This window comes from Spermophilus citellus, assembly GCF_964194105.1.
Source record: "Spermophilus citellus genome assembly, chromosome: 9".
NCBI lineage: Eukaryota > Metazoa > Chordata > Mammalia > Rodentia > Sciuridae > Spermophilus > Spermophilus citellus.
The window spans coordinates 29,645,548-29,657,683 of NC_138191.1; the positions used below are offsets into that span (position 1 = coordinate 29,645,548).

The 12,136-nt window shown below is 41.9% G+C and overlaps 1 protein-coding gene across 1 annotated transcript in view; it reads left to right on the top strand.

Annotated features, from left to right (window-relative positions):
- The window catches only part of LOC308656940 (myomegalin-like), a 151,225-nt gene that overhangs the window by 134,165 nt on the left and 4,924 nt on the right, over window positions 1–12,136 (top strand). The window contains 9 exon segments of the mRNA XM_081308319.1: window positions 554–616; window positions 1,283–1,534; window positions 2,960–3,091; window positions 3,585–3,704; window positions 5,094–5,283; window positions 5,874–5,998; window positions 8,175–8,414; window positions 10,698–10,814; window positions 11,362–11,588. Of these exon segments, the coding sequence (XP_081164445.1) occupies window positions 554–616; window positions 1,283–1,534; window positions 2,960–3,091; window positions 3,585–3,704; window positions 5,094–5,283; window positions 5,874–5,998; window positions 8,175–8,414; window positions 10,698–10,814; window positions 11,362–11,588 (1,466 nt within the window).

Genomic DNA, 12,136 nt, shown 5'->3' on the forward strand with positions numbered 1-12,136 from the left:
ATGGGCTGGATACCTCATCATAAATTTTATTTGTGTGTGTGTGTGTGTGTGTGTGTGTGTGTGTGTGTGTGTGTCTGTGTGTGTGTTTCCTAAACCCAAATCATACTTTGGGTTTAGGAAAAAAGAGGGGAAAAAAACCCTTCATATGATGAATTTACTCACTAATAGTGCTTTAAAGAACAACTAGAAAAATTGGGGGTAAAACTGGCAAGTGATAATTGCATTAACCCCTCTTAGAAGTTTGGATTGATTGAAGGAAATGATGAACTCACTCCTGTTTGTTTAGGGGAAGATGCATGTCTGTTCTGCTGCCCATGTTGATAATCCTTGGAAGAAAGCAGTCTTCTGAATTTTCTAAATTATGGCCCTGCCCACGTTTTCTCCCCTCTTTCCCATGTCAAACTTTTTATTTTATTTCTTTTTTTAAACACAGAAGCAAAGATGAAACTCAAAGGGTCTTCTCTTCAGAAGCTCCCTAATTATGGCTAGAAACAGGTGATATAGGCAGAATTTTACAGTTTTTAGTCACCCAACTTCTTACTTCTGCTTCAAGGGCTCAAGTGGAAGCCCTGTGGTTTCATAGGACATATGGAGACATCAGTCCATGCAATACAAGGTCAGGCCTCCCTCCTTGGAATGGGTTCAGTGGTCTTTGGGCAGATATGGTGACACCTTTCAGTTCCTTGAATCATGTTGGAGGGGATCCAAATCACAACTTGCCTTACATAGGGCTTTCTCAGGCTCAGAATAGGGTTCTTTAGTCTAGAGGAATTGAGTTGCCTTGTCTTGCTGGATTTTGTGTCCTCTTTCTCCTCTGAAAACTCCAAAGGAGGAATAGAAAGATTTACTGGTTAGCAGGGACAGCAAATATTCATAGGCAAACATTCCTGTTCTCAGGGATGTTCAATCCTACATCCCATCATGCTCTGACCCCTAACATTGGGAGTAAGTCCTATTTCTGGAACTTCTCGGGAAACTTCCTAGACTCTGTCATGAAGAATTATAGTAGGATCCAGGAATAGGGTCACTGGACTTTTCCTTGTATACGAAGGTGATTCAGCTTACTTTATCCATCCTTTTCTATTGGTGTCTCATGCTAAGAAGTACAAAAGGTGCAAGTTATCCCCTCTAGGTCTTTATGCCATTGGTGTCTCACAGTGGATGTGACCTCTGAAGACCCACATGGCCCCTGGTAATCTTCATTCTTAGTAATCACAGAATTCCTTGCTGATCCTTCCCTTCTGACACCCTGTTGGTTTCTCACTCATGTTTCTTTCTGCAGGTGTCAGCAGTGTTCCTCCAGCTTCCACAGCCACGTTGCCAGGCAGCCATTCAGAAACCAGCTCTTCCCACTACCTCAACCCTGCCCAGTCCCACTCTCCAATGAGGAGTGCCATGGAATTGGGAAGAATCCTGGATCCTGGGTACCTGGGTAGCAATGGCCAGTGGGATGTCATGAGACCTCAGAAAGGGAGTGTCTCTGGGGACATCTCTTCAGGTTCTTCAGTGTATCAGCTTAACTCCAAACCCACAGGTAAACACAAAGCTGAGAGTCTTGGCCTTTGAAAGGAATAGCATTTGGTTTGCTCCTCTCCTACCTGGGCAGGGCTTCTTCACTCCTCCCCAATCCCTGGCTCCCAGAGTAGGAATATGATCAAAGAGCAGTCTTAGTACCACATCCTTTCTAAGTGCACCCTTTCTTTCTCCCTGCAGAGGGTTTTGGTGCTCTGCAGGGCTGTAGAAAAGTCAGTGACCTGTCCCCTGTGCTTTCACACATGTTGTTCTCCTTCATTGAACCTGACCTCTTTGCAGCCCACTCTTTTAGACCCTTCTAGATGGCCAGGCAGATGTTCACAGGGATTTTCTTCTGTCAGTCATGAATTTTATGAAATCCCCACCCACACATATGTATTGTACACAAAAAAACAATCACATCAAGTGGAGGGGTATAACTAAGCAGGTGGATACAGGAACACAGCTCAGTTCCAACAGTAAGATGTTATAATTCTCAGAAAAAGATTGAGCCCCAAACAAAATGGTATAGTTGATGCGGTCTATTCTTAGCATCTCTTCCACTTTTCTTTTGTGCATCCTTTTTCTTTCCTTGGGGTTGCTCCTTTCTCCTCTCTAATCCATCTTCAGATCTCTCAATCTATGCAGGCTATCCTGCTTTTCCCACCATATTAAAAGCAATTTGAGGGAAGTTTTTAGTTTGGGTCATTAACCACATGGGATAAATTGAAGGTCATGTGCTTTTAATTTAGGTCTTCTCTCTAAGGATTGGAGGACTATGCTAAAAATTGTTCAGTTATAATATCAGTAAGAAGAAAGGCATTAGAAGAAAGTCAGAGTGAGGACTTTTCTATCATCCTCAAAGCCACACCAGGCGGTGGCCAGGCCTTTCCCGATGGTAGGCAAGCTCTAACCAGAGTTGTCAGTTATTTTTCTAAATCGTGGAACTTTACCAGGCCTCTGTGTGAGAGAGAGCCCATGGGGTTTCCTTAGTAAAGGACCATTCTGCGTTTGAAAGCCCATTTACTCTTGGTAGAGAGAGAAGATGGGAGGGGAAGGGAGGGGGGATAGTAGGGGATAGGAAAGGTAGCAGAATACAACAATTACTAATAGGGCATTATGTAAAATTGTGGATGTGTAACCGATGTGATTCTGCAATCTGCATTTGGGGTAAAATTGGGGGTTCATAACCCACTTCAATCTAATGTATGAAATATGATATGTCAAGAGCTTTGTAATGTTGTGAACAACCAATAAAAAAAAAAGAAAGCCCATTTACTCTTAAATAAAGTTACCTGTGTCCCCTCAGTGCCCGTGTGAGAGAAGGAAGTTAGCAGAAGGATGGTGATTTTTAGGGGTCATGCTGAGGCTGATCCATCTCCCATTCTTCCTAGTAACCAGGACTCTCATTTCCCACTTCTCTCCATGTCCTGGTGGTATGATGCAGGGGCTGACCTACTGGAAGAGCATCTTGGTGAAATCCGGAACCTGCGCCAGCGGCTGGAAGAGTCCATCTGCATCAATGACCGCCTGCGGGAGCAGCTGGAACACCGGCTCAGTTCCACTGCCCGTGATAGTGGTAGGGAAGGCCCAGCTCTTCCTGTTTCTGGATGTATTTAGGGAACTTTTGAAGAAAAGGCCCTTTGGCAGAGTTTCAGTTTTCAAACCCTTTGGTATACTTTCCTTCAGTAGCTCCCTACAGACTGTCCAGCAAGGGAGATGGTTAAGCGTTATTATCCTACTTCATGAATGTATCTGAGCTTAGAGAATAACTTTCCTCCAGGCTGAACTAGGTCTAGTCCCCAGAGTCTACTTATTTCTCACATCATACTTAATCTCCTTTACATGCTGCCTACTGATTCTGTGTGTCCTTGTGATTGGCATGTGGTAAAACCTGATCTATAAAGGCCTTCCCCCACTATTTCTTCTCTCTCCCCGTGCTCTTCCTCTGAGCTGCTGGCACTTAGAGTTTTGGGAGCTTTCTGCTAGGTTGGGACAAAAGATCTCTGGGAGATACAAAATGGCAAACTTTTGGAAGTATCTGTAACTCAAATGTATATTTCCCTGGACAGGATCCACCTCTCACTTCTACAGTCAGAGCCTGGAATCTATGCCTCAGCTCTACAATGAGAACAGAGCCCTCAGGGAAGAAAACCGGAGCCTTCAAGCTCAGCTGAGTCACGTTTCCAGAGGTAGGTGGACAAAAATCACAAACTGGTAACACCCATGTCTCTTTCTTCCCTGGCCACAGCAGTCACCAATTGGAGAAGCAAAGAAAAGAAGGCCAAGATAACAGCTATTAAGCTGTTAATCTACCAATTCAAGATTCTCGTAGCCATTCTCACTCTACAAAGGGCTGCTTCCTAAGAGGTCCCAACCATGGCCCTCCCAAGAAGTCCATCACTTCTGTGAAGTCCACCTACAGAGGTCCAGAGTCACTAACTTTCAAACTGGTTATCAGTATGAGATTTACTCTACCTCCTCCCATTCACAGCTGGTTTGGACCCTTGAAAGGAAGAAATGTGTGTGTGTGTGTGTGTGTGTGTGTGTGTGTGTGTGTGTATTTCCTGTCACATTTCTCCACACTGAACTGCAGCAGTGTGTCCCTCATCTGTTCTTCTGTCACCTCACCACATCCCCTCACTATACATTTCACACTGCTCTCTGATAGGTAGTCCTACACTTCTGTGTCAGGAGGTACTAGCAAATGTTCTCCATAACTCTCCCAACTGTATTTGATAGGCATCTATGGGTAAGTATCATTTCTCATGTGACCTGGGAGGCACCTGATTTAGAGTTAATTGACCCAATCAAATCAATGTATAACCATCACAAATTCCTTTTGTTTACAGATATTTGTTAAATATCTACAAAAAGGCTAAGGATAGTTTCTGAGAGGAATAAATCCAGAATGAGGAAATGCTTGAGGAAGCCAAAGGCTTCAAGAGATAATTCCTTAATTAGTCACTCTGAAGCATACTTCAGAGGAAAGGTTCCTGCTTGGGGAAGATAACAAAAGTTAATAGTTAAGAGAGAAGGAAGAGTGACTAAACTATCATTGCATATTTGGAAAGAATAGAACAGACCTTACTGGTGAGAAGAGAGTAGAGATTTAAATGAGTACTGTTTGCTAGGCCCAGGCAAGTTCCACTTCAGAGGACTGACTGAACATCCAGCCTTATTCTCAAGGTTCCTATCAATCATATTTGAAAACTTGTGATCAGAGAGATGCTGCTAGCCCTGGCAAAAACAAATGTCCCAATTTTCAAAATGATGAAAAAATATATTCTAAAAACCATGGTCAAGAAATCTTGATGTTGATCTTTGGCAAATTTGAGATAGATTGTTGAACAAACAATAAATGGTAAGCTTTAGATACCAGAATGTCTTCTTTCAGAGTGAGGGAGGCCATACTAAATGAGAGAATCAGGCACTACAAAAATGGAGGTATACCGGACTTTAGCATATATGGGTACAGTAAGCCAAACTCTGTCCCTATGCCTTACCTTGGTTTTGATTGGTGCACTTTGGCTCATCTCCCTACTGAGCTTTTACCCCATACCTGTTGTTCTGCCCACTAGGGCACTCACAGGAAACAGAATGCCTGAGGGAGGCTCTGTTCTCCTCTCGATCCCGCCTTCAAGAGCTGGAAAAGGAGCTGGAGCAGCAAAAGGTGGAGCGGCAGCAGCTTCTAGAAGACCTACAGGAGAAGCAACAGGAGATCTTGCACTTCAGGGAGGAACGTCTGTCCCTCCAGGAAAATGACTCCAGGTAAGGGCAAGGGAGCCCCATGTTCAGATTTATAAGGTACATTGGCAAGACAGTAGTGTCCTCTTTGGGAAGCCTGGTTTCCCATCTGCTATTCCTGCTTCCTGGGTGAATTTGAGCAGAGGAGGGCCTCTCTAGGGATACCTTTTGCACTCCAAAGTGGAGTTACGTAAGACTTGCATGTACCAGAGACTGGAGAAAGACCATTCCCATGCTGTCAATTAGATATAGGACATTACTTTCACCTTTACCTGGAAGCTGCCTCAGCAGCACAAGTTTGAGTGATGTTCATCCAAAGCACAAGCTCCACAATTACCTGTCAGCATGAAGAGCACTGGGGGTCCAGTGAAGACACTATGCTGGTGTGTCTGTCCTGGTCCTAGCTTAGGTAACTAATGCTGCTTCACACCAACTTACTTTACCTGTCTCAGGCTCTGCTTCTACATCTGTAAAGTAAAGGAGATGGTCTTCCTGATCCCTGAGGGGATGTCTAGAGCTAAAACTCTAGGAAGCAAAGGTTGGCTTATAGTGTATTGCCCAAGTATGGCTGAGCAGCCCTGCCAGCTCAGTGGGCCCTTGCTTCTCCCTGACAGACTGCAACACAAGCTGGCCCTCCTGCAGCAGCAGTGTGAAGAGAAACAGCAGCTCTTCCATTCCCTGCAGTCAGAGCTACAGATCTATGAGGCACTTTATGGAAATTCTAAAAAAGGACTAAAAGGTATGTTTTCCTTCTCCCTCTCCTCTTAAAGCGCAAGCATGAGACATTAGTGGCATGGGCAAGATTCAGTCTGGGTGCCCTAACAATAGGCCACAAGAATCAAACTTCACCTACTTAGGTAGCTAGAAACAAATTAATCAACGTGAGATTATACCATGTTTTTAATGCAAAGAACTATTCTGGTGCTATCATCATTTGTGAAGGTCTTAAATATTATAAATAATATATAATGACAGCCATGCAGCCATCCTACTTTACCTTAATCCTGACCCCCCAACTCACCATGGGAAAATTAAGAGATATAAAACAAAAGTTATTGTGTCCATCTGCAACTAAAAAAATTTTTTTAAAGTATACATATATATGTATATAATTGGCTTTTAAAAATACCTTCGAAAGCTTAAAATTTCAAGCCTGATTTTAAATATTAGCATTTTTATTGAGGACTTTTGCCACCTGCTGAAATAATAATCTAGTATTTGAGAATTTTGGTATATTTCCCTATTTGTCTTCTTTAGATGAAGAAGGCACATTTGAATTTACTTAAAACTGGATTTAGTTTCCTAGTTTACTAAAAAGGGAAAATGAACTAGAACTTGAAGCATAGGGGCCTTACCAGGCTGAGAGAATAGCAAATGTACAAAGCCAATGTGAATTTTGGGTCAGGGGAGAGACCAGCCTGTCTATAGGAGAAGTTTGATTGGAGGAGTGAGAAATCAGATCACTGGAATGAAAGACACCAGTGCATAGAAAACTCATAATTCAGCATAGAGGTTTATATACAATGGAAATAACTATGGTTTTTTCTTTTTCAATGAAAGAAAGTATGTAATGAAAACAGAATTTTAAGATGTTAAGTCTGGTGGGACATTTTAGAGACATTAGAATCTAAAAAACCTCTTGGATGGCTAAATAATTTGGGGAGCTTTAAAAAGTGAGAGCTTAATATAAGGTGCTTGGGAAGATAAAGAAGGACACATGAAAAATGTTTCATAAAAAAATACCGACAATAAGCAAAACTTAGTGGGAATTTGGATCTAGGGAGAGAAAGGGAGGAGTGTGATAGAAACTTTGGATTAGTTTCTGAAGCCACTTGATCCTAAACCACTTCCCCTTTCATTCCATTCCTCCTGTTCATGGGTCTTTTAGGATTTATTACAAAGCTGTTGCCACTACAACTCCAAAATTCCTTATTTTTAATTCCAAAATCCAATAAGAATTAAAATTGAATTAAAAGCTTTTTCATATACTCTTTAACTGAGTGACAAGAGGACATTTATAGTCTTCAAATAATCACTTGATGGGTAAATAGCTGTGGGCCAGATGCAATTTGGTGCAAGTAATTCAAGGCACCCTCTTGCATGGTATATGCACCCTCTTGCCTTGCTAGAAATCAAAACCAATTCAGTCTTTTAAAATATATTTGGCTTTGGGTTTGGGTTGTGGCTTAGTGGTAGAGTGCTTGCCTAGCATGCGTTAAGCCTGGGTTTCGATCCCCAGCACCATATAAAAATAAACAAATAAAATAAAGTTATTGTGTCCATCTGCAACTAAAAAAAATTTTTAAAAAGTATACATATATATGTATATATTTGGCTTTAAGGTAAAATATTTCTGAGATCTTTTCATTATAGTATGTACAAATATGTGTGGTAAGTAGAAATGAAAACCATAGAGAAGCTGAAAAATTCACTTTGTTAGGACCCTTGTCTAAAGTACTTGACTCCCATTTTTACATGTTACCAAAAGTCCTGGTGCATTCCTCCTCTCCCTCTTTGATTTCTGAGTGCAGAGGTGATCAAATCTTCTCCCTCAGCCCCTACCCTTCTCTAGTTGAGTGCTGACCTCCTGCCTTGGAGGATCCTGCTCTCCAGCCTGCAGAACTAAGGTTAATAAGGAGATGAGATAACAGATTTGTTATTGCCTGCCAATCAAATGCCTTTAAGTACATGGTGGTAATTTTGAACCTCGGAAAATTCCAAACTGAAAATGTGTCACCTTGGTGTGTCCCAGGGGCTACACAGGAATGATTAACATCTCTACCACAGATTTGCTGCCCAAGTCCCTGAGACTACAGTAAGGTCCTTGGCAGAAAGGAATGTCACAGAACAGTATTCTCACAAGTGCTTGTAAAAAATGGGCCAATGCAACCAAACCCTCTTCTCTCTTCTTTTAGCTTTCAGCCTGGATGGCTGTCACCAAGTTCCTTTGAACAGTGACTTGAACCACCTGGTGGCAGAGATACGAGCTCTGAGAGAGCAACTAGAACAGAGCATTCAGGTGAACAATTGTCTGCGGCTACAGTTGGAGCAGCAGTTAGATGGTGGTACTGGCAAAGGCAGCCTCAGCCCCTCCACTGTGAGCCAGAACTTCCCAACCAACCCTGACCCTGGAAATAAGCAGTCACACTTTCAAGGTAGGAAGGATAAAGAATCAAGAAGCCCTTAGCCAGTGGGGTGATACCAATATGTGTGCAGTGGAAGGGGTACTAGGTTACTTAGGGTCAAGTTCTCAAATTGGAGAGGCTTTAATATGGTGTCCTGAGAACATGGGATTTAGAGTCAGACCTGTCTCCAGATTCTGTGTTTACCATTATAGGTGGTTTGCTTTGGGCAATGTGTTTAAACAATGAAGTGTTGAAGCCTTGGTTTCCTCAACTTGCAGATGGTAATAATATAAAATATATACCATGTATGGTTATTTGGAGCATTGAATTAAATCATTTTCAAGTGTCTGGCACAATAAGAATTGCTCAATAATTATCAGCTATATATGTTAACATCTATTCCTTGTATTTGTGTAGTCCCTTACAATTTACCAAGCATTTTCAAATATTTAATTTCCTCTGAAGTACATGAGAAAACTGGGGCATTGAGATATTAATGGACAAGCTAGGGTTTATACAACTTAGGGACAAAATCAGGTTAGGACCAGATATTTTGATTCCCAATCTGTATCTTTTTTCACCTTACCAGACTCTATCTCAGTATCACAGACCTTGCCACACTCTCTAGAGTGGCCCTTTCCTTCATCTGGGGGAACTTGGCATTTGGCAAGATACTCCTATCCCTAAGAAAACCAGGGCTATGGGAAAGTACTGGGTGGCAAGCGCGATCATTCCAGGTGACAGACATCCACTTCTGCCCGATCCTCTTGCCTGCATGTAAATACACATGTTCATCAGATCTGTATTACTCTCTTCAATATCTAGTCTCAGTTTTGCTTTCCTCACTTTAATTAAAAGTTAACAGATCTCTCATACCTAAGCTCTTGACACATTATTCAACTTCTACATCTTCTTCTGTTTTTACTTTTGATGTATCATTTAACCCACTCTCTCCACTCACCTGCATGGCCATATCTCCAATTTTATTCTAATCAAGAATCATTGATGCTCAGGTTTCCAAAAGGCTGAGCTTTCAAACTCTCCTGTCTGATGTTACTGAGTCAATTTAATCCTTATTTTTTCCTTTTTTGCTGAATACTCATTTATGAAAGTATGACCTCAATTGTCAAATGAAAGGGACAATTACATGGACTTATGTGGCCATCAAGTAAGAAATACCTATGGACTGCTAAGTACCATACTCAGTTGGCATCAACTTCTCAGCATTTATTGAATGTCTGTTTCACCCTTATGGGGCTGTCATGATGGGCATGGTCTTGAGTCATGGGAAAGTACTGGGTGGCAGGCATGTTCATTCTAGGTGACAGACATCCACTTCTGCCCCATCCTCTTGCTTCTAACCAAGTTTCCCCTCTTAGTGTTTTTCCTTGTACCAGCTGAGATGCAGCCCCATGGTTTAGTCCCTTCTTCCTCCCAGTCCCCAGAGACCTGAGCTGGAAACCTCACTCTGACCCACATTTCCCCTAGCAGTACCTTCCTGTCTTTTTTTTTGATATTTCACGTTTTTTATCAACTTTATTTATTTATTTTTTTTTTGCAGTACTAGGGAACCAAACCCAGGGCCTTGGGGCTGGGGATATAGCTCAGTTGGTAGAGTGCTTGCCTTGCATGCACAAGGCCCTGGGGTTGATCCCCAGCACCAAACAACAACAACAACAACAACAACAACAACAAGGAGGCTGTAGCTGTAGATCAGTGATAGAACGCTTGCCTCACAAGTGTGAGGCATTGGGTTCAATTCTCAGTACGCATAAAAATAAACAAATTAAAAAAATTTAAAAAAACAATAAACCCAGGGCCTTGTGCATAATACGCAAGCAGTCTATCACTAAGTTGTACCACTACCTTTGATTAACATTTTAACATATGTATGCATACATTTATGCATTATACAAAAAAGCGTATACAAAATTCTACTCAGGTTTGGGTTTATAAAATGATATCTAACAATGGGCTGGGGGTATGGCTCAGTGGCAGAGTGTTTGCCTAGCATGTGTGAGGCACTGGGTTCAATTCTCAGCACCACATATAAATAAGTAAAATAAATATTTTTTAAAAAATTATATCTAACAAGTTTTTAAATGGGAAGTTACACTTTTTTTCCGGAATAATGGAAACATACCAAGCGAACTGATTGTTGGCTTTTGCTTTTCATTGTGGCATATGGATGCTAATGTTGTGAAAGGGGAGGCCTGTCAACTTAGACTTGGGTGGTAAAGATTAGGCTGTGCATGATTTGGGGTGCAGAATGTTCAAGGGGTTCTGAAAATTGTGATTGTCTTTACTCCCTAGATTCAGTTACTTCCCCTCCAGTTCGTGATGTTGGCATGAATTCTCCTGCTCTGGTCCTTCCCAGCTCTTCTTCCTCTTCTCCTGGCTCAGACACTGCCATTGTCACCAGGAAAAATGGTAAATATGGCAACTAAATGGCTCATACACCATGATGGAAAATTATTAATGCAAATAACTGTTGGTTCTCTGTAAGTACAATATCTGAATTTAGAAAATTTTCTCTGCATGCCACAAAACCTTCAGTCCTATTCATTGAATCTTCTGTGGCTGCCTTTCTTTTCATTCTTCTTCTTCCCACAGTTGTCCTGTTGTTCTGTTTGCATCATTGCCCTGTAATCTCTACGTTCATATATGTGCTGCGTCCCGCTGATTTACTTGTCTGTGCCTTTTCTATCCATAAATGTTTCATGTTTATAATACTATTTGTCCTGAATAGTCCACTTGTCAATAAAGATAAAATCTGTCTTCTAGCAAGTTTATTATGTAACAATGTAAGAAAGAGTATAAAAATAAAGAAACCAGAAGGTCTCTATGGACTTGACCCATCCTGCATTTTTGAAGGCTGCCTTTCTTGATCCTTTCACTGTCTCTTTGCATTGGCTGGAACTGAGGATATCATTATGAATAACAACAGATCCTATATTATCGTGGTTTTCTTTTACAGAGCTGGAATCAGATGCTCCTCCAGGAATGAAGAACTCTCCCAAGCTGGAGGGTGATGCTACGGATGGCTCCTTTGCCAACAAAAATGGCCGCCATGTCATAGGCCACATCGATGACTATACTGCTCTCAGGGAGCAGATTGAGGAGGGAAAACAGCTGGTGCAAAAGATCCTGTCTCTCCTGAGGCCCACATGCAACTTCCTGGGCCTTGAATCTCAAAGCTCAGAGGTAGTCACACCTATAGCTCCTGGGTTCACCCTTTCTTTGTGTCCTTTGTCGTTAGTTCTACTTCCTTCTCCACTATTTATTTTTGTGGCCTGCATCTCCCAATGACAGAGAAATCATCTTCCAGTTATTCTAGCCAGGCCCTTGCTTCCCTTTCTCTTGATTCATTCTAAGTTCTACTCTGTTGTAGAGAAGGCCAACTAGATATTCCTCCTTAGAGCCCCAGAGAAGTCTGTGCAACGTTGTCACCATCCTCAGTAGTGCATTTGTTAAGTATTGACATCCATGTGATGTTGCGTTGAACTCAGCACCCTCTGGTAGTTATTACCTGTTAAATCATGGTGGCCCATGCTGGCCCACTTAAAATCAATCAGATGGACAGATGCTGAGGGATTTGCGTCCATAAGGACCTTGTGTGTGGACAGGGTAAGAAGTGGGACACTATGGTATTTGTTGAGACAGAGCAAAGGCTGGGAAGCAGTGCTTCTCAGAGTACTTTACTGTTGAGAGAAACCAAGGATCAGTGACTATGCCGAGCCACCAGAGACCCA